The sequence below is a fragment of the Camelus dromedarius genome, chromosome 12, assembly GCF_036321535.1.
Source record: "Camelus dromedarius isolate mCamDro1 chromosome 12, mCamDro1.pat, whole genome shotgun sequence".
In the NCBI taxonomy this organism is placed as follows: domain Eukaryota; kingdom Metazoa; phylum Chordata; class Mammalia; order Artiodactyla; family Camelidae; genus Camelus; species Camelus dromedarius.
Window position 1 is genome coordinate 41,524,267 of NC_087447.1, and position 22,855 is coordinate 41,547,121.

Genomic DNA, 22,855 nt, shown 5'->3' on the forward strand with positions numbered 1-22,855 from the left:
TCATGTTGTCGTTTTTATGGCTGAATAGTATTCCATTATATAAATACACCACCTCTTCTTGATCCAGTCATCTGTCAGTGGACATTTAGGCTGTGCTGTTTCCATGTCTTGGCTATTGTAAATAGTGCTGCTATGAACATTGGGGTGCAGGTGTCATCCTGAAGTAGGGTTCCTTCTGGATATATGCCCAGGAGCGGGATTCCTGGGTCATATGGGAAGTCTATTCCTAGTCTTTTGAGGACTCTCCATACTGTTTTCCACAGTGGCTGCACCAAACTGCATTCCCACCAATGGTGTAGGAGGGTTCCCTTTTCTCCACACCCTCTCCAGTATTTGTCATTTGTGGATTTTTGAATGATGGCCATTCTGACTGGTGTGAGGTGATACCTCATTGTAGTTTTGATTTGCATTTCTCTTGTAATTAGTGATATTGAGCAGTTTTTCATGTGCCCATTGATCATTTGTATGTCTTCCTTGGAGAATTGCTTGTTTAGGTCTTCTGCCCATTTTTTGATTGGGTTGTTTGTTTTTTTCTTATTAAGTCGTATGAGCTGTTTATATATTCTGGAGATCAAGCCTTTGTCAGTTTCATCTTTTGCAAATATTTTCTCCCATTCCTTAGGTTGTCATTTTGTTTGGCTTATGGTTTCCTTTGCTGTGCAAAAGCTTGTAAGTTTAATTAGGTCTCATTTGTTTATTCTTACTTTTATTTCTATTTCTCGAGTAGGCTGCCCTAGGAGAACATTGCTGAGATGTAACATGAAATAATGTTTTGCTTATGTTTTCTTCTTGGAGGTTTATTGTATCTTGTCTTATGTTTAAGTCTAATCCATTTTGAGTTTATTTTTGTGTATGATGTGAGGGTGTATTCTAGCTTCATTGATTTACATGCTGCTGTCCAGTTTTCCCAACACCATTTGCTGAAGAGACTGTCTTTATTCCATTGTATGTTCTTGCCTTTTTAAAAAAAATTTTTTAACATTTTTTTGTATTTTCATTTATTATTGTATTATTATTTTATTTTGGCAAGGTGGGAGGTAATTAGGTTTATTTATTTTTAGAGGAGGTACTGGGGATTGAACCCAGGACCTCATGCATGCTAAGCATGCGCTCTACCACTTGAGCTACCCCTCACCCCTCTGACAAAACTTTTACTATAAATTGTTACTATTTCACCTGCTTTATATGAATGTTAATTTAGGTGAGATAAAATGAGAGTCTTTGATGCAAACCCCTCTGCTTGTTTCCTAAACTGTCCTGTTTCTTCATCTGTAAAATGGTGATCATGAGGATTTAAGTGACTGAATTCACAAATACATAGTGCTTAGAGACGTGTTACATGATGGAAGTGATGAATAAATATTAGTTAATTTTACTATTATTAGTAGTGGTATTCTCATTGAATAGGGATTTCCATATTCAGTTATAGAATATATCAACATAGATAAATAGTAAAAATTATCTTATTTTCTATTTTAACCATATCTTAATGCTTGATATTCTGATAAATCAGTATTTACCAAAGAAAAAACTATTAGAATAAACATATCCAGCTCTTCTCTAGCCATGGTACATAGTTATATCTTCCAAGACTTTAGAGTAAGTGGTTATTAAAGATGTGTTTTGTGATTAAAATTTTAAATCAATTCAGTACCTTATTGATCTGCATTGATAGTAGATTATTAAAGTGGTGATCCAGCTTAACTAAAATAACACCTTCTCCAGGGAAGACATACAAATGATCAATGGGCACATGAAAAACTGCTCAATATCACTAATTATAAGAGAAATGCAAATCAAAACTACAATGAGGTATCACCTCACACCAGTCAGAATGGCCATCATTCAAAAATCCACAAATGACAAGTGCTGGAGAGGGTGTGGAGAAAAGGGAACCCTCCTTCGCTGCTGGTGGGAATGCAGTTTGGTGCAGCCACTGTGGAAAACAGTATGGAGAGTCCTCAAAAGACTAGGAATAGACTTCCCATATGACCCAGGAATCCCTCTCCTGGGCATATATCCAGAAGGAACCCTACTTCAAGATGACACCTGCACCCCAATGTTCATAGCAGCACTATTTACAATAGCCAAGACATGGAAACAGCACAGCCTAAATGTCCATCGACAGATGACTGGATCAAGAAGAGGTGGTATATTTATACAATGGAATACTATTCAGCCATAAAAACGACAGCATGACGCCATTTGCAGCAACATGGATGTGCCTGGAGAATGTCATTCTAAGTGAAGTAAGCCAGAAAGAGAAAAAAAATACCATATGAGATCACTCATATGTGGAATCTAAAAAAAAAAAAAAAAGCATAAATAAAAAATAGAAATAGACTCACAGACATAGAATATAAACTTGTGGTTGCCAAGGGGGTGAGGGGTGGGAAGAGAGAGACTGGGATTTCAAAATTGTAGAATAGATAAACAAGATTATACTGTATAGCACAGGGAAATATATACAAGATCTTATGGTAGCTCACAGAGAAAAAAATGTGGCAATGAATATATATGTGTTCATGTATAACTGAAAAGTTGTGCTCTACACTGGAATTTGACACAACATTGTAAAATGATTATAAATCAATTCAAAAATGTTAAAAAAAAACTTTTTTAAAAGTAAAAAAAATAACACCTTCATATTTAGAAAGCAAATTATATAAATGCAAAGTTAAAAATACCTATAAGAGTTAAAAAGCAAAAGAGTTGTCTTTTTCTAAGCAGAAAATGTAAGATGGTTAAATTATCTAACACTTTAATTATCTTAGATTTTTCAAACCAAAAGTCTGTTTGATTTGCATATATTTTACAATTAAAAATAAGTTGCACATTTATAAACAAAGTAACCCTACAACAAATGTTTTTTTTAATTTGGTCTATCAATATCATGATTATACGCCATAGTATACCATAGTGTTTTAGAACATGAGCAGTGGAATCTGAAAGACATGAGTTCGAAGTTCTTCAACCGCCTACCAACTGTTTAACCTTAGATAAGTCACTCAGCTCTATTTCCTCATCTATAAAATAGGAATGTAATAATTCCTACCTCTTGGGGTTATTGTAAGAAATAAATGAGATAATATATGGAAAGTCCTTGGTTTGGAGTCTGACATATGGTAAACAGTCAGGAAATGGTCTTAGGAAAATTGTATAGGATAAACAAGCTTCCTATTAAATACAGTCACTTAAATGCCTCTGTGTGTGTGTGTGTGTAAAATGGTTTTTGACTTGGCAAAATTGTAGGAATTAGAGATTTATTATGCTCAATAAGATCAGTGAACTCTGTTTTCTCATTTAACTTATGATCTTAAAAAAATAGAACTGTAAATCTTTACTTTAAAATACAGGTGTTTAAATAAATTCTCCCTTAGGCTCATGTAAGTCTGTTGAGCTCTCACTTAAAAGTTTTCCTATTTTTCTTTATTTTCTTGAAGGGATGGGTATGTTGCTGTTTTTATATTACAAGTAAAAGTAACTTTTATGTATATTTGACAGAAACTATGTGAAGCAAGAGTCTTCCTGGATTTCACAAGACATCACTTCATCATGGGACAGCAAATTTCAGATCAGACGCAGTTGGTTCTTAACAAGCTACCAGAAAAAGTAGCAAAACATGTCGCATTGGTTCGAGAAAGTAGCTCCTTAACTTACGAAGAATTTCTTGGGAGAGTAGCTGAACTTAATGATGTGTAAGGCTTGCTCTTTTTCATTTTATTTTTCCCCCTGACATATGGCCCAATATCATGAGAATCTGAGAGGGAACCAGAACTATTGATTGGTAAGACTTATTAATATTTAATATTTTCAACAGCAGTTAGCAAATATTTATTGAGTACTATAAGATTTCCTACGTGGCTATTTAAAAATATGTAATAGAAATGAAAGAGAATGAACTTAAAATTGAATTTCGAACACAGACATGTAAATTTATTCTTACTTGAAAGCACTAAAGAGGGTGCATAACAGAAGAGAATATACTAATTAGTCACTCTAGAGAAAGGCTCCTCGGGTGGTGAAAGGACACTCAGATTTCAGTACATCAACCAGTTCATCCAGCTGATAAATCTTCTGTGTTTGTTCATTGAGTCATTATTTTGCCAGAGGAATATATATGATAATAATTCATTTGTCAAAAATAAGACATTTTGTTTATAAATATTTTATAATTAGCTAATATCTTTAAATCTCTACTTAACTCTTGAATAGGTTTCTAAGATGGAATAAACTCTGCCTCCTTAAAGAGCACACCTAGTAGAACTTAGCCGTCTCTTTGTTACTTATTCTTTATTATATCAATTTTTATGCTGATCTGTATAGAAGCTATTAAAATACACAAGGCTCTTTGTCCTAAAATGACCCCAGATTGTAATACTTTTAAAATACTGCTTTTTTGTTTGTGTGTTCTCCCCTAGTGACAGGAGAGCAGATGGCGCTTTTTCCTATTAAATCTTCCTCAGCAGCACCCATATCTGCCTCTCTTTGTTTATCTCCTGTCTCCCTGGGGATATAGTTATAACTTACTAATGCTGCCTTTTAAATGAGATCTTAAAGGTTCTCTATTCAATTTAGCTAACGTTCACTAAGCACATAGTATGTGCAAGGCATTCTGCTGATGGTCAGACATTTTAACTGAGACCTAAAGTGATTACCCAGTTAGTAATGGCAGATCCAGCTCTCCCTAAGTCTGAAGTTCTTTCCACCAGCTCCCATTACTGCTCCTTAAACCCCAAAAAGGCCAAATAAAATCACCCAGTAGTCTGAGACCACTTAGCACATATAACTTTATATATTATAGTCCCTATTAATAATTTAGAGTAAAATACATGAATGTACTCCCTAAGCTTTGTGGACGATAAGAGACATGCTTGGCTATCTGGAACACTTTAGATAAAGAGAAGGAAATACAGTCCTTCTGTGGACATAGCTGGCGTGTACTGTTATTGGCCAGTCATGAAGAATAAAGCATTCTTAACTCTTAAAGTTCTCTTAGGAGATCATTTCTTTTAAGAACACTGGATTTCACTCATTAAAAACAAACCAAAAAACCCTGTATGGGTATATGGATGGATCCTGTATGGGTGTATATGTAAATGCCTAGAAAATGAACTAGAAGGATACACACTGGGTCTCTGGGGAGTTGGTGAAAATGAGGGGCAGTGAAGGGAGATTTTACATTTTACTGCTTATGTTTGTGTATTGTATGATCTTTTATAATAGAAACATAGTCATGGGTTTTTTAAACTCTAGCATTTTACTTTGTCCTTTTTTTTTTTTAAAGATCATCCAGATGGTAGCATTTGAGGTTTTACTTCTGAGACCATATTCTTCAGGAATAAAATTGGATTGAGAGTTTAATTGTATCATAACAGTGGAATGCTTTTTTAGGTTTATTGTTTCAACTTTTTTGAAGAATAATCATGACATTTGCCATTCCTTTAGAAAATTAGAATTAAATACAATAAACCTATTCTAGTCTATGAAATTTTATTTTTTGGTCTAAAGATACTGGATAAAATGTGTCCTATGAAAGTGTCTGCAAGCTAAGCTTACTGTGTAATACAGAGGTGATGGTAAAGAGTATCTTATTTATTTAGCACAGGATGTTTCTGACTGGATTTGCTTCTTAAAACCAATTCCCCTGGGTCAGAGTTGGGCACCTCACAAGTTCAGTGCTGTCTGAGAACAATAAAGTTAAACCTGCACAAAAGAAGCGTGGCTCGATAACTAGAAAACAGAGCTGGGAACTGGCAGTACTACTTTCCCTGGCAGACTTTGTTACGTAGAGCTGGTTACTTAATTTTCAGTGGCCTCAATTTATGTGACTATAAGTCACTTAATTCTGAGTGTGATATCCCCACTGGTGCTCAGAGAGAAATGTGAGTAATGATTAAAAAAAAGGAGCTGCAATACTTGATTATGTCTTTGAACTGATTTAAGTTGGTGTTGATAAATGATACTGAATTAGCCTCTAAAAAGTGTCATACTTCTATATTAGTACCCTGTCACTCTCTAAATTAGAATTACTCTGCTACTGGAAGACAGTAAACTTATATAAGTGTCTCAAAATCATTTGCTTCATCAATCCCACATTATCTATAAAATTTTTTTTCAAAGAGGTGTGTAAGTGTTGCTTAAGGAAGGACTCAAACAAGGGCAACATTTTTTCACACCTTATATACATCTGAGGCAATAGGCAAAATTTGGACAAGTGAAACCAGCTAAACTTCTTCTGTAAGTACTTGACTCCTGACACGTTTTTCCTAGATGTCTTTGTTAGAAATTTAAAGACCATTGAAATATAGATATGACAAAAAGATTTATAAATATCATTCCACTGTGCTGTTGACCTTGGAAACTAATTTGCATGTTTATAATCAAAACATTATCTGTGTGTTTCAAGAATCTAATTATTACAATCATCAGATCGTTATTTTTCTTTGTGTCTTGTCTTCAAATTTCCTTCTCTGCTTTAAAGTGTTTCTTGAATCTGGTTTCATAGCTCCATTATTTTACTTGATTTTTCATAAAATTAACAAATGTGTTTGTCTCTTTTCAGAACTGCTAAAGTGGCTTCTGGCCAGGAAAAACATCTTCTCTTTGAGGTACAACCTGGATCTGATTCCTCTGCCTTTTGGAAAGTGGTTGTACGAGTAGTCTGTACCAAGGTGAGAGTGATAGAGGCTTCCAGCTCTGAGCTTAAACTATTTTGGTGGTTAGAACCACATTTAATAGTATAATACAGTGAAAATAAATGTTAATAATGTGGTTATATTTTGGTCATTACTGACTATTTATTTATAAAACTATGTAAAACAGTTTTGATACTGTTATTGCCTTCTAGGTTAACTATTTGAATCTCAATGGTTGTATAATTGCCATATTGTAGAGATTTTTGTACTCAAGGAAGGTGGTAGTAAACTCATTCTTACCTTCTTTCTACCTCTCTTTTTGGATTTTAACTGACTGGAATCCTAAGGTGACACCCTACTTAGCTCTAAGATGACTCCTTAAAAATTAAAGTTATTTTAGGAGATTATTTCTTTTAAGAACACTAAGTTTCATTCATTAAATAATTTTAAAATCCATTAGAATGGTTTGATTTGGGGGGGATATAGTAATTTTTAGTTATAGAGTGGATTTTTCACCATCAATGCACTATGTTTCTTATTTCATCTCTAAATTTTAGATAATTGAATATATCAGCTGTGCTAAAAAATATGATGGCAGCTGTCACAGAGTATTAGGAAGCCTCATCCAGTAATGAGTAGATTAGAATAGGTGGTTCTTAACCTTTTTGAGGCCACAGACCTTTGGTCTAAAACAAACACAATAAAATCATCTATATGCATACGAACAATAAGTTGGGCATTTATGAATACCTAGAATCCCATTCCTGATCAACCCATAAAGAACTCCTGGGTAAGGAGATTTTTTTCTTTTGTATCATGGACCCTGGATATTACCCAAGTAATATGCCACATTTCCCCAGTAGGTTGATTGCCACTACTATGTCATAAGTATGGTAGGATTGATTATGTTTAGTTGATCAAATTTGAAGGTTTAAGTAGTAAAAGAACTTTAAAGAGAATTGGAGGAGCAAAGACAGCAGATCTTAACTCCAGACTTGGCTAAGTTGAATTGCGCCTGTTAGAGTTTACAGTTGATTTAGAAAAAGTATATAGTATAGCTTAATACCATTCACCTGGGTCTGTCCACATTGAACATTTGCTTATTGATTTTTTTTTAAGTTCAAATGTTAAAAAGCACTAAAATAGCTGCCAGAGAACCATCATTCAAAAAATTTTGCATTATTCATCACAAAGGTAGCTAATGTGATACTGGTGTGGGCAGCAGTGTAACTTTATACGGTATATAATGTGTTACAAATCATAGTAACAGAATACACACTGAAAGCTTGTTCCGAGATTGTATTTTGTTATTTATACTTTGATTCTTGGGCTCAAAAATTGTATACCAACCACATATTTTTTCCATTTTCTGTTTTCTTTGTTTTTGTTATTGGGTTTATATTATATTTTCCATTAAATTCACTGGGGGGTTTTTAACACTGTTATAAATATGCAAACCCCCAAAAAAGAACTTTGGGAATCTGCAACTTGTGACTCTGCAAAGGAGTAAGATAAGGAAGAAATGAAAAACTGGGCTAAAAACATGTAAAATCCATTCAAATAGTCTAGGTATCTCCCATACTCCCATCGTCCTATAGCTGTGAGTTTACACTGCACACAATCTTTCAGGACAGTTTGAAAGTCACTTTCAGAGGACAGGTGGGTGAATTTATAAGAACTCTAGTGACAGAGGTCATTTCTGAAAATCACACATTCTTTCTCCTTTTCTTGCCCTCTTCTGCGCAGTAACCATCTAGCTGATCTTGTCAGTTCTACCTCTACCAGGTTTCACCTCCAGTGTATTTTTAAGACAAAGTTTACACTCTGGAAGAGACTGTAACTAATGCTCAGGCCCCTCTTTCTTCTCATCCAAATTATCTTAGATTCTGTGATTAATCTCCACATCTTCAGACTCTTCTCCTAATTCTAATTTATGATGCTGTGAGAATAACCTTTCTAAAGCACAACTCTCATCACATCACTTTTCTGCTTAAAATTCCTCAAAAATTCCTCCTTGGCTACAAAATAGTCCCAACTCTAGCCTGGCATTTGAAGCCCTCTGCAATATGGCTCCATGCTATCTTTTCTGTTTTATTTACCACTATCCTTTTCTGCAGTCTACAGTCTCACCAGGCTTAACTAATTTAAGTCTATGTAGCTGTTACTTTCCCATCTTGGTGCCTCTGCTCGTTGAGTTCCCTCAACTGGAATGTCCATTCTTCTGTCATTTAAATTGCCATTTGGCTACAAGTCACAGAAAAACCTCTGTTCCACCAGTTTAAACAAAATAGTATTTTGTCACTTATCAAGAAATCCTTTTATTAAAGTAGCCCCTGGATTGGTTAATTCAAAGACCTAGGGCCTAGAGATTATCACTAAGTGAAGTAAGTCAGACAGAGAAAGACAAATATTTTTTGACATCACTTATATGTGAAATCTAAAAAAACTGATACAGATGAAATTATTTACAAAACAGAAACAGACTCAAACATATAAAACAAACTTACAGTAACCAAAGGGGAAAGGGCCAGGAGGAGGGGTAAATTAGGAGTTTTAGATGAACAGATAGACACTACTATATATAAAATAGATAAACAGCAAGGACCTACTGTATAGCACAGGGAACAATAGTCAGTATCTTGTAATAACCTATAATGGAAAAGAATCTGAAAAAGAATAAATATATGTATATGTATGTATGTAACTGGATCACTTTACTACACGCTTGAAACAAACACAACATACATCAATAAGCAAAAAAAAAGAAGAAAAACCCCCAGAAACAACAACAAAAAAACCCAAAGACTTAGCAGATCCCTCTTTCCGACTCTGGGTCAATATTTGCTCACATCCCTTTCTTATACCTACACTGGCAGAGGGGATGTGATGACTGTGATTGATTTAGATTAGACTAACCAAGATTGACTCCTGAGTCATTTCAAGAAGTGGTAGACAGACACCAAAACAAAATTAGAGCTCTGCAGGCAGTGAAAAGTGGGAATGGCATTTGGGTAATCGGTCGATAGTTTCTGCCACATCTTTTATTTCTGCATATCTAAACTTAATGTCTCTTTAAAGGTCCACCTCAAATACCATTTTATCCATAAAGTCTTCCCTAACAGAAATTCTCTTGGCTCTTCTAAACTCCAACAGTACTTTATTTGTACTTCATGATTAAATACTACGTTAAGAATAAAATTATTTAGTTTCTTAGTTCCCCTAGTAGGTATTCGGCTTCTGAGGACAGGAACTCTGTCTAGATTCATTCTAGTATCTTACAGCCTCCAGTGTTTTGTACCTGGTAGGAACTGAATATATCTTGAGTGAACAAAAATCTGTTGAAGAAATATTCTTGTTTTAAGTGACTGGGATATATTGAAGCTTTGTTTATTGATACAGTAAAGTACCTAAATTACATTCTATCCATCTTTATTTTATAAAATACTCAGCTCACATCAAAGGGACCAATATGAATTGTAGAAAGCTGTAGGAATCAGAAATTCCTTATTTTTCTGCTGCTCCTCTTTGGCAAATACAGAATTAATGTTTAATTTTACTATTGGTCACATTTTTTCTTTTTTTGCTGTAGTATCTTTAACCATTAATTACATCTTTAAAATAAGATTCTAAGAGAAACAAAAATACTAAAGACAGAGGCAGTCAGATTTTTCATTTGTATAATTTTTCTTGATTTTAGCTCTAAAGAAATGTTTCATTTGCATTTCTTAGGTTCTTTTTGAAAGGATATGAGAAGTCAGTGTTTACATTAGGGAAAAAAAAGAGTTTAAGTCCAATAGAAAAAACTGATAGACTGGAATTTCATATTTCTTAACCTTAAGCAACTAAAAACAATTTATAGTAAGACCTTATCTTGACTATCTGCTGTGATGATTATACTCAGTTTAATTCATTATAGAAATAATCTAAATGATGTTTAAATGGAATATTTTGTGGAAATAGTATTAGAAAAATTCATGGGTTAATTAAAATTATGCACTAAGGTGGCTGTTAAGAAACTTTACTAATTATATTATTATCATCTGTCTTGCTACGTAGACCAAATCCTTGGAGTCATCCTTAATGTGTCTTTTTCTGTCATACCCCGCAATCAGTGCATAAGTGAATCCTGTCAGGTTTCTGTTCAGAATATATTCAGAATCTGGCAACTCTCACCATACCATCTTCACTACTATCACCTTATTCCTAGCAACCATCGTCTCTCACCGGGATTATTCCAATAGCTTTCTAACTGGTCTCCCTGCTTCTGCCCTTATTCCATTCATCTGATCTCAGCACCACAACCAGTCTATTCCACTCATAATCTGAAATGAAATCAGATAGTACTCCTTGGCTCAAAACCCTCCAGTGACTTCTCATGCACTTGGAATAAAAGCCAAAGTCATTATTATGATCTGCAAAGTCCTATACATTCTGTCCCTGCCTCACTCCCTAACCTTATCTTCTGCCAGTCCTCCCTCCCTCTCATTCTTGTGTTAAATGCCTAGGATATATTGAAGCTTTGTTTATTGATACAGTAAAGTTCCAGCCACCCTGGGCTCCTTGCTGGACTCTGTGCTCCTTGCCAGGAGCACTTCTGCTTTTGGACTTCCCGTTCCCTCATCCTGGAATGCTCCCGCCCCCTATATCCATATGATTCATTACATCTCTTCTGGTTCTTAAATATCACCTTCTCTGTGAGGCCTTCCCTGCAACCTTTCAGCATTTTCTCTCCTCTGCTTAATATTCTTCATAACACTTATTTCTAATCTGTAGTTTGTTTATCTGTCGCTCCTACCTATAGTGTAACCTCTGTGAGGGCAGTGATTTTTGTGTTTTTTACACACTGTGTCACCAGTGCCTGGAGCAGTACACATAGTACCTATAACATCTACATAATAGGTACTCAGTAAATACTTGTTGCATGAATCCTATGATTATAATAATTGCAATTTGATAAACTTGCCTGTTAAATACTAAGTTTATATGAATTATTCCCCAATCTTTTCTGAACTGTGCAGTTCCAAAAGAAGACTGGTCCAGTTTCCTCAGCTCTGAAAGCCTTATTTTGTAAGCCTCCATAAATTCCTGTCAACTTTAATTCTGTTTATTTGTTCTCTACCCCATGTATAGTTTTGTCACAGAGAATCTTACATATTTGCAACTCCATATAGACTTTACTTTCCCACAATTTTAATCAATTTTCTGATTATTAGAGATGGTTCTACAATTTTCAGTGTGGAATCTGATTCATATTTTTTTAATTGAATTACAGTCAATTACAATGTGTCAATCTCTGGTGTACAGCACAATGTCCCAGTCTTGCTTAAACACACATATTGGAATCAGATTCATACTTGATTCTTAGTTTTTTCCCTTACTGCCTTCTCAAGTAGTAAACAATTAATAAACATTAGTTACAACTAATTTTATTTTATTCCAAATATTGAAAGTTGCTATCATCATGTTTTTTAAATTTGTAACCTAACTACTTCACTTTCTCATGCCCCCAGTCCCATCAACACATTTAAAAACGTATTTCATTTACAATTTTAAGGCTCCCTCCATATGTCTCCCTGCATTCTTCATTTCTTTCTAAATGTTTTCTGATTTTGTTTGTTCCATTTACTTTGACATGCACTTTGATTTCACTGCTTGCTTCTGTTCCTACAGTCTTCCATACTGTCTCCTGTCCTGAAAGAAAGTCTTTCACACTCTAATCTGTCTCTGGTTACTTCAGGTTCTTCATTCAAGAATATTATGCCCTCAACCCTACTGGCTTTGGTCATTTCAAAAGAGAATATGTGCCCTACTTCATGAGGCCCCAAGACTTATGAAGGCAGTATTGTCTCTCCTTACCTATTATCTCATCCTTGCCCCAAATATCTCCTCACAGTAAGAATGTAAGCTAGAGTAGGGAGAGGAACAACCTGTAGGCCAGTAAATGGGTTTTTTGCTAAAGCTCAAAATGGTCTTCTGGGAAAAATACAAACACTTTTGTTAGGATTTATTTTAATGCAAATTTTTTCTTTCATTTGGAAGTTTTGATACATAATAGAACTTAAGATATTCAAGAAAGCAATCTGTTGTTTCATTTATTTAGAATGATGTGGTTGTTGGATTGAAATAAATCTTTAATAAATTATTTAGAAATTAAAATGAAAATAATTGTCAATACTGATCTCTTAAGTCTGGAAAAGTTGTCTGACCTTAGCAACTCTAAACAGAATGATGCCTAATCAACGCTACAGGGTTGAGCATCAAATGAGATTAAATTATGTGAGTATTTGAACCCCACAAATGTAGGGGACAGGATATTATTCATTTGCTGAGATTCTTGCTCTCTTGGTAGGTAATTTGCAAACCTTGAAAACATCTGTTTCCTAGGATATTTGACTAAATATTTGTTCACCCTTTCGGAGAAAAATTGACAGGAAAAATTACCAACTTGTTTTTTCATTTTCTTTATATTAAATTAGATTAACAAAAGCAGTGGCATTGTGGAAGCATCACGGATCATGAATTTGTACCAGTTTATTCAGCTTTATAAAGATATCACAAGTCAAGCAGCAGGAGTATTGGCACAGAGCTCCACCTCTGAAGACCCTGAGGAAAACTCTTCATCTGTAACATCTTGTCAGGCTAGTTTTTGGATGGGAAGGTATACGAATGCATAAATACCATGGTTCTTTTATTTTCTAACCTGCAAACTACGAAATCTCATTAATTTTTACTGGTGTTCTGTGACATCTTAAATCCCATTACTTTTTGTCCCAGCTGATACTATATCACACATCAGCTTTTGAATTACTCTGTGCTTCAGGACATTGTTAGAGTGCCAAATTGAAGAAAAACTAAAGTGGCTCACACCAGGTAATGTTTCTGTCAACCCAGTTTCCACTCTTCATTCTGCCTGCTTGCACTTAATGACAAAAGATACAGTTTGTACCCCTCTTATAATAGGAATTTAGGTTCTTAGATAATTGAAGCCCTTCAGGGAATTAGGTCCAAGAATCTGGCAAAACCATTCCAGTTTTTCTTAAAGATATCTGACTAATTGGAGCATTAATGTTGTAAATATTGGCTCTAGGACTTGGCAGTTCATTCAGGAATGAACAAGTAGTTGGTGCACATATTGCATGTACTGAGTTACCAAAAGGAAATGAAATCAGCCAGCATTTCTGTGGTGGTGCTTGTTTACTCAGGCCTAATGTATTATTCCATCGAAACTTTCTTTTCCTTCTCTATACTGCTTTTGGCATGTGAAAGCTCACACCTGTTGCCATTTGACAACCATGACCATAATTTAAATTTGTAAACGCCTCATTGGAAAAAGGCTTACGTGGGTCCAGACATGTTGACATCCTGTCTTACTGTCATACAGGGTAGACAGCACAAATCTGTACTGATAGTGTATTTTATCTTAAAGTGCAGAATATGCTTAACAAGAACTTCTCTTTTATTGTTCCATTTGCAATTGCATTTTCCAATCCATTCTTAACCAACTGGTTTCCAGATACTATGTTGTAGCAAAATTGTATTTTAACTTATTATTTCCTGTTTATCTTTAATAGAATTGTTTGGCTTTCATGTTTGGGCTGTACAAGTATTATGATGAAATGCTAAATGAGCTTTAGAACATTACAGGCAGCATTTAGGCTTATCTTTCCTATATTTTGTGAAGTTACTCTTTCAAAGACAGGCATCTGATTTTCTGCTTTTCTTTCCTCTCTATCTTCTGAACAGTGATTTTTTTTTTTAAAGTATTTTGAAAGTTGAGAACAGTATTTACTAAGCTCTATGGTAGCAAATGAAATGAAAGTAATACTTTTTTCTTGTATCTTAATGAAGGAGGTAAGGGTTTTATCCTTTTTCATGCACCCTTGAGACTGGGAAACTCAATGCCTGATTGGTAGGTTAGGGCTGCTTCTTGCCTTTGTTTTTCAGTTTTTTGTTACACCCTGATATACTTAGATCATGGAAGAACAGACTTTTCAGGTTGAGAGGGGTCTTAAGAGGTTTTTTTTTTTGGTTCAGCCTTATGTCTGATGCATTTTTCTACTAGTGGTTTACGTTTGTTGAGTACTACTTACAGGGTATTAGGCGTTGTGATGAGTGCTTTACATGTATAACTCATTAAATCCTTGTACCAACCCCATGGGAATACAATTATTGGCCCATTACAGATGTAGAAATTGAAGTTTAGACAAGTAAGTGACATGGCTAGAAATTGGCCGGGCTGAGACACACATTCAAGCCTGTCTGACAATACAGCTGTGCTCCTAACCTCTGCGTTAGTTCTCTCTGGTGCATGAAGATCCTGTACTGCAGTGCTTCTTAAACTTTGATATTTAGTGGTTTTGAGGAGGAGCCTGAGGTTCTGTCAGGCTCCCAGGTGTTTCACTGCTGCTTCTCCACAGATAGCACTTTGAGTAGTGAGACACTACTTACTACACTTAGCCGAGTGGTAGTCCAACTTGAACACCCGCACTGTATGGTACTCACTGCCTCAGAAAGGTAAGCCTTTTAATACACAAATGGCTTTAATCACTGCGCAGTTTTCTCTTTTGCATTGTGTTCCTCAGAGCCAAAATCTGATTCTCCTAAGGCAGCACAGCACAGATTCCAGAACCAAATTGCCTGTGGTCAGCTCCTGGCTCTACTCCTAATTGTGTCACTTTGGGCAAGTTATTAAACCCCTCTTTCCTCATCTTTTGAAAGAGAGTAAAATCTACTTCATAGGACTCTTGAGAGAGTTAAGTGAGTTAATATACATAAAATGCTTAGGAGAATGCCTGGCCCATAATAACATGGCTGTAAGAGTTAACTATCATAATTATTAAATTATTACCATATTCTACTTATTTCAGTGGCAGTGTCCTCTGGAATTCCACCACCAAGTCTGTTCTCTCTCCCAGTCCTTCTAATATTTCAAAACAGTAATCAAGTTCTTACTGAGCATCTGTTCTCCAGGATAAGCCTCCCCATTTCCTTTGGCCTTTGTTTATGTGGTCTCTTCTACATCCCAGAGGCTTTCCTGTGTGATCTTTTATCTGTCCATTTGTCTTTTGGGGGTAGGGGCAGAGAACTGGATTCTCCACTCCACAAGTGGTCTAACAAGGACAGACAGCAAGACTCTTTCTCCTTCCTTCTTCTGGTCACTGTACTTCTAGGGAGGTAGCAAAAGAATCAAGTGAACGTGGTACAGGTTCGACTGCTGCTTCCATGTGTCCTCTTCTTTCTCTTACCTCCATCCAGAACACTCTTCTTCATAGCCCTCTGCTACTCGCTTTTAAACTCTGACCTTTAGAGCTCTGTCTCTCTTTATGGATACAGTTATATTCTCTGCTACTGACACCCAAGTCCACACCCTTAGACATAAATTGTAAGCTCCTCAAGAGCAGAGACCCCAGTTCTTCTTGGTCTGGCACAGTGTATAGCATCTAAAAGGCACTTAAACATTGAACTGAATAGATAACAGAAAAAATCAAATACATTAGGCCCACATCCATCTAGGTCTTCATTCAGTTTCCCCATTTCAATTCAGAAGTTGCCCACTTTCATGCATTGCTAAAGCATAGCATTTAATCTTGTTACCACATCCTGATTTGTCTTTTGTAATGCCCATCCGACCAGGCCCGAATTATCTCCCAGGTGAATAGCTGAAATAAGGATCTGATTGGTGTTCCTCCATCTAGACTGTCCCTCATCCTGCTGTCCCAGTTAAAAGCATTATTTCCAGTGGGGGTTCCCTTGCCCCTCCAGTACGTCTTCCCTAGTATATTTGCTATCCCTAAAAGATAAGTTAACTCACTCTGACTTTGCATGAGTCATATTGTGCTCTATGTTGAAGGCACACAGATGTTTGATAATGCTTTTGAAGGCAATGGAAACAAAGTGTACAGCACAGTGACAGCAGAGAACATCATTGCTCCAGCTCAGTTTTCACATTGCAGGATAAAGCAGCTGACTGACGAGGAGGAGTGCTGTATCTGTATGGATGGTCGAGCTGACCTCATCCTGCCTTGTGCTCACAGCTTTTGTCAGAAGTGCATTGACAAATGGTAAGTAATCTACTGCCTTCATGGGGTAGGCAAAGGTCAAGTCCAAGAGTGTATAGGAAACTTCAAAAAATACAAAACCATCAAAGTTAAGTATAAGAGATTTTGTTCTTTAGTACTTTGAATTTTATGACATGCCTCCTACTGGTTAAAATATTTTTATTTTTGTATCTAAAGTTTATAAAATGTGGGGATGTATCCTAGTTTTGACAGTTAACTTTTGCTGTAAGGAGATTTGTGCCTGACTTGAGTTTAGAATCAAACATTTCCCTTTTTCTTCCATTTATCTCTTCATTTCTACATTTTTCCTCTATATATGATTAGAAGGAATAATATGAATCTTTGAATATTGGACTTAGAACTTTAGAGAACCGCTAGTCAAGCTCACTGTTTTACAAAATAAGAATCAACCATTTATGGTAATTTATAATTGACATACAATAAACTTCATATTCCATAAGATTGAATGTCTGAATAACATTTTTGAAAGATATTTTTTCTGGATGTAGAGTTCTAGACCGATAGTAACTTTTCTCTCAGTACTTTAATGATGTTGCTCCACCCTCTTCTTGCTTACATCATTTCTGATGAGAAATCTGCTCTCATCCTCATCTTTTTACCTCTGTAAGTAATGTGCTTTTTTTCTCTGGCTGCTTTTAAGGTTTTTTTCCTTTATCACTGATTTTGAGCAATTTGATTATGATGTGCCTTAGAGTAGTTTTCTTCATGTTCCTTGCATTGGAGTTACAGGTTTATAGTATCATCGGTTTTGGAAATTTTTCAGCCAGTATTTTCTCAAATTTTTTTTTTCTGTTCTCTTTTCTCCCTTCTCCTTCTGGGACTCCGGGTACACACACATTAGACCACTTGGGGTTGTCCCACAGCTCACCGATGCTGTCTTCTTTTCTGAGCATCTTCTCTGTATTTCATTTTGGATAGTTAATATTGATTTATCTTTTCAAATTCACTGATCTTTTTTTTCTACGGTGTCTGACTTGCCATTAATCCCATACAGTATATTTTTTTTTCTTCAGATATTTTAGTTTTCACCTCTAGAAGTTTGATTTGAGTTTAATATCTTCCACGTATTTGCTAAATATATTTGGTCTTTCCTCTAGTTTTAATACTTGGAATACAGTTATCATAACCTTTAATTTTCTTGCTGTTAATTCTATCTGTGTCAGTTCTGGGTTAGTTTTGATTGATTTTTTTCTCTTTATTTTGGGTTGCATTTTTCTGCTTCTTAGTAGTTCTTAATTGAGTGCCAGATATTGTGATTTTTTTTTTTTTACCTTTTGGGTATAGGACATTTTTGTATTCTTATAAAGCATTCTTGAGCTTTGTCCTGGAATATAGTTACTTGGAAACAGTTTGATTCTTTTGAGTCTTGCTTTTATGGTTTGTTAGGCAGGACCAGAGCGATGTTTACAGCTAATTTGCCCCACCTAATGAGGCAAGCCTCCAGAATCCTCTACTCAATGCTCCATGATTTACGAGGTTTTCCAGTGTGGCTGGTGGGAACAGGTAATGTCCAGGCCCTATGTGAGCTTTGGATACTGGCCTCTCAGATCCTTTTGGGTTGTTCCTCAGCCCCAAGTAGTTTCCTCACATGTACACACTGATCATTACTCTCCCGAATATACTTTATGGGGACCTTCAGTAGACTCCAGGATTCTCCTCGTGTGTAGCTTTCTCCTCTCCAGTACTCTGCCCTAGCTGCCTTGGCTTCCCGAGATTCTCAGCTCTGTCTCGTCAAGTCAGGGAGCCTGCCAGGCTCCGTCTAGGTTTCCCCTACGTGCTTTGCCGCCTGGAAGCTCTCGAGGCAGTAAGCTGGGGCAGTTATAGGGCTCACCTTCTTTTGCTCCTCATCCCTCAGGGGTTGTAAATCCTTTGTCGTTTTGTGTCTAGTGTTGAAAACCGTTGTTGCATGTATTTTGTCCTGTGTTTTAGTTGTTTTAAGTGGGAAGATAAATTTGGTCCCTGTTGGCCAGAAGCCGATGCTGACTGTTTTAAAACTGTGATTTTTATGCACAGAAAAGCCCATAAAGTTATCTTGAAAAATATCTCTGAGGAACCAGAATAATACATGTCAAATCTACTTTCCTATTTAATTTTTGGAACAGATTTCTAAATTTTTGCACAAAAGCCAAAGAGCAATTGATATAATTTAATTACTTTGCTCTCTGACTTCACTGAGAGATGAAGAGAAAATCATTTTCCCTGTATGACATTGTTCTGGATCAAATAAGTTATTTTTGAAATTTCTAAAATAATGTTTGACAAGACCAAAAATACCTTTGGAAAATGTAATTTTGTTAAAGTGATCATAAATAAGTTTTTCCTCCTCCCAAAGTTATTCTTCATGTAAAGTTTGTGTGTGTTTGTTTTTTTAAGCCTTGAATGCTTTCATTCCATTATTTATAGCAGCAACAAGCTAAGGAAAAACCTAAAAATCCTTCTGTGTGAATCTGGTTAAATGAATTATAGCCTATCCATACAGTGTATGTTTAAAAAGAATAGACAGTTCTAACCAGTGCTGATACAAAATAGCCCACAAGATACATTAACAGGTGAAAAGAGCAGTGATGTATATATTACACACAAGCTTGGTCATGCTTAATCTAGCTCTAGAAGAATGTATAAGAAACTGGTAACAGTGGTTGCCTCTGGGGATAAAAATTAAAGATTGGGATAGGAGGGAGAGAGAGGTTTTCACTGTGTACTTCTATGCTGTTTATTTAAAAAAAACCACGTACATGTATTACATTTCGAATCCTTTTTTTTTAAATAAGAAGGAAAAGAGAACAAACTTTTCTTTATTTGACTTCTCTAATAGGAGTGATCGACACAGGAATTGCCCTATTTGTCGCCTACAGATGACTGGAGCAAATGAGTCTTGGGTGGTGTCAGACGCACCCACAGAAGATGACATGGCTAACTATATTCTTAACATGGCTGATGAGGCAGGCCAGCCCCACAGGCCATGACTTTGGGGTGAAGTGTTTCTATTAGGGGCTACAAACACTCCGGTCATGGGGGAAGGATGCAAGGTTGTTGTGGTGCAGACACCGAGAAATCAGTTTTTCCCACCCTCTTATTTTTGCTATTCTGACAATTTATCCCATTTCTTTTGACAGACTTTCCATGTCTTCCATTTATGGTAAACTAAAATTTGCTACTGTTTTAGGTCAGATTTTCCTGTTATTTACCTGTTCTAATGAATATTAGAACTAATATATTAGTTTGCTAATCCTTTGCTGGGGTTACAGCAGCATTTCCAGGGGCTTCTAAAACAACTACTACTTTTCAGGGCAAGAGTAATCTGGAATCTATTCAGTTAGGTCTAAAATAAACCTTGAATGTTAAAAAGTTGTAGCCATATGAGAGAAAATCTTAAATGACTGAAAATGTAGAATATATCAAAGTGCATGTTACTACTTAAATTAGTCTTTCTGCTGGAATCTAAGGAGTATGTATGCCCCCTTGTGGTTAACTATTGCTCCTTTAATAATTTTTACTTGAAATGATCCAGTTATTTCCTAACTTTAGTGGTGTGTTTTGGAACTACATGGGGGTTTTTTTGTTGTTTTTCTTTTTTTTTTTTTTTTTTACCTAAAAGTCTTTTTTTTCCCTCATGCTTTATAATTTGGGTGAGGACTGTAAATTTGGGCATGGCTTTGCCTTGTAAATGGATTTCTTCTGGGGAGTCTTCTTGGCTATTCTGGAAATGCTTTCCCAAGCTGGGAAACTTCTAAGTAGCTTTTGATAATACTTATGCATCTTGGAGTTTCAGATGGAAGTTTTCCTTCATCACAGATCCTGTTTTATATTTCTAAATTATGAAAAATCATTCAATATTGGTTTATGGTGCTTTAATTTTTTAACTTGAAGGCATCTTTCTGAGGTTCCCAAGTCTTCAAATTTCTTAGATTAAGAGAGAAGAAAATAGGGTGTAGCTTTTTAATCATATTTATACACAAAGCACCTCTGAAAATTAGGTGATAGTTTGACTTTGTTTCAGTGTACCTTATTTGAAAATACCCTGAAAGAGTACAGTCATAATGGAATTATGATGTTCAGTGGCACTTGAACCATTTTTGAAAAATTTTGCTCCTAAAGTAAAATTTTTGTTTTATGCTAAACATGAACATTTCAGCATACAATAAATTAGGGCCTGATGTCTTCTTTAAAAAGTATGTTCACATTCCATGTAACTTTTCTGATTTATTGGTAAATTGCAAATATTACTATTTTCTGAAGTACCAAAGTACACAATTTAAGTTGCTGCTTATTGACAGCAGAATTTTCAAGTACTAGGATTTTAATAGGCATGCAAATTAAGTAATTCATTTCTAGGAAAAATGTCTGACCAAAGGTAGCTTGATTTTACCCCCAAAATACTGATAACTGGTTGACATTCATGATGGGAGCAGCTCAGTGCCAAGTAGCTAAACACTTGCTCTGGATGTTTACGAAGTAGAGCACTGGGGATGCTACCCTGTCAACCTGGCAATGCACTTGATGGTTGTGTGACCTTGAGAAAGTCCCTTCCTCTGGTTCATAGATTCCTACTTCATTTTCACACTTCCTTTTAACAGTAGAACCTTTTTGCCCCCCAAGTAAAAATCTTACTCAGAACCCCTGCGCACACACACACACACACACACACACACACACACACACACACTCTCTACCCCACTATATAAAAGTCATTTTATTGATATAAATTCCCTTATACAAACTTTAAATACCATAACTAAATATTATAAAGTCAACCAATGAAAATATGTATTAATGCAGTGGTGGTACCCAGTTTATTGGAATTTGGTGAGTAACACAGTTGTATGATGGGACTTGTTTTTTAAGTTTTTTAAAAAAAATTAAATTCGTGTCAAATTTGCATAATCTCCTCCTTGGATTCTTAGTACTCTGTGGAATTTATTTTGAAAACCTTGAGATGATCCTCTGAGATCTTTTCCAGCTCTAAGAGTTTAAACTATCTTTTTGGATTAGACTTGCTGAGTCTAATTCAGATTGCCTAATTTAAGAATGTTTCTGAAAACAAAGTTGCTTATAGATTTTTGGTTCTTTCCAGATATAGCCAATGATTTTATCCCCCAGAATCCTTCACCCTTCAATTCTTTAACAGTGAGCCCGGTGACTTGATATTGCCCAGACCTTTCTATTTTCCAGTATGAGCTCCAAGACACTAACTGATCTACTGTGAAATATGTTTTTATTAGCCTTATCAAGTAAATGAGCATAGTTTTTTGCTCACTCCATTAAACTGGGTGGTAATTCTTTAGATGTGAATGTTAGGTAGGTTCTACTGTAATAACTAACTGTAAAAGTTGTAAGTTTGTTTAATGGCTGAAATGTATACTTTTTGTATTCTGTACAGCTTGTCTTTTTTAAATTTGAAGTACTTAAATGCACTTACTATGATAGGAAATATGTGTGCCTTCTAGGATTTATGAAGTGGTTTCATGAACTCTTAAGAAATTTGTTTTATAAGTTATTAAGTTTCCCTATCCTAACTCAATAACATAGAGTTTGCTTATAATACCGTAGAAGTTTAGTTTAAGAAAATGGTTTTAACTATGTACTGAATTTAGAAGTAGAGAAGAATAGTATCTGTTTTATTCTTAGGGGAAACTGGCATATTGTGCAATAAGTAATCTTTAGCAAGTAAATTTTAGCTAATTGAAGAGATTTTCTTATACCATGTAGTTTCATATTCTTATATTACTAAGTGTTTATATTCCTTAGAGGACTATTTTGTATTGTGCTCTGGAGAGTTGTGATGTTTTTGTGCTGTTTTAAAATTCACTTCAAATTAGACTCAATTTCCTTATACCTAATATATATATCTGGTTAATAAGACTGCTTGAAAATATCTTTTGGTTCAGTGATTTTTAACATTGAGAAGTTGGATTCATTAAATACAATCTTAAGAATTTGCATTTTTAACTGTTTTTTTCTTAAGTCAAGCTTTCTTGGTCTCTCTAGGAATAAGAAAGCTACTTGGAGATAAGGGAAATCACCTGATCACCCACATTTATAATGGGCAACACAATGACAATATGATATAAACAGTAACAGACTTTAATTTGTTTTCATGTCTTTTACCCCTATTTGACAGTAATTGATAAGTTACTT

The 22,855-nt window shown here is 35.3% G+C and overlaps 1 protein-coding gene across 2 annotated transcripts in view; it reads left to right on the top strand.

The window, feature by feature from the left end:
• The window catches only part of RNF141 (ring finger protein 141), a 28,774-nt gene extending 6,121 nt beyond the window's left edge, over positions 1 to 22,653 (top strand). For both annotated transcript variants that reach the window (XM_010977150.3, XM_010977149.3), the window contains exons 2-6: positions 3,505 to 3,698; positions 6,566 to 6,674; positions 13,115 to 13,296; positions 16,592 to 16,699; positions 19,533 to 22,653. In XM_010977150.3, coding sequence (XP_010975452.1) covers positions 3,556 to 3,698; positions 6,566 to 6,674; positions 13,115 to 13,296; positions 16,592 to 16,699; positions 19,533 to 19,683 — 693 coding nt within the window. In that variant the 5' untranslated portion in view covers positions 3,505 to 3,555 and the 3' untranslated portion in view covers positions 19,684 to 22,653. The remainder of the gene's footprint in view (positions 1 to 3,504; positions 3,699 to 6,565; positions 6,675 to 13,114; positions 13,297 to 16,591; positions 16,700 to 19,532) is intronic.
• The last annotated feature ends 202 nt before the right edge of the window (positions 22,654 to 22,855 follow it).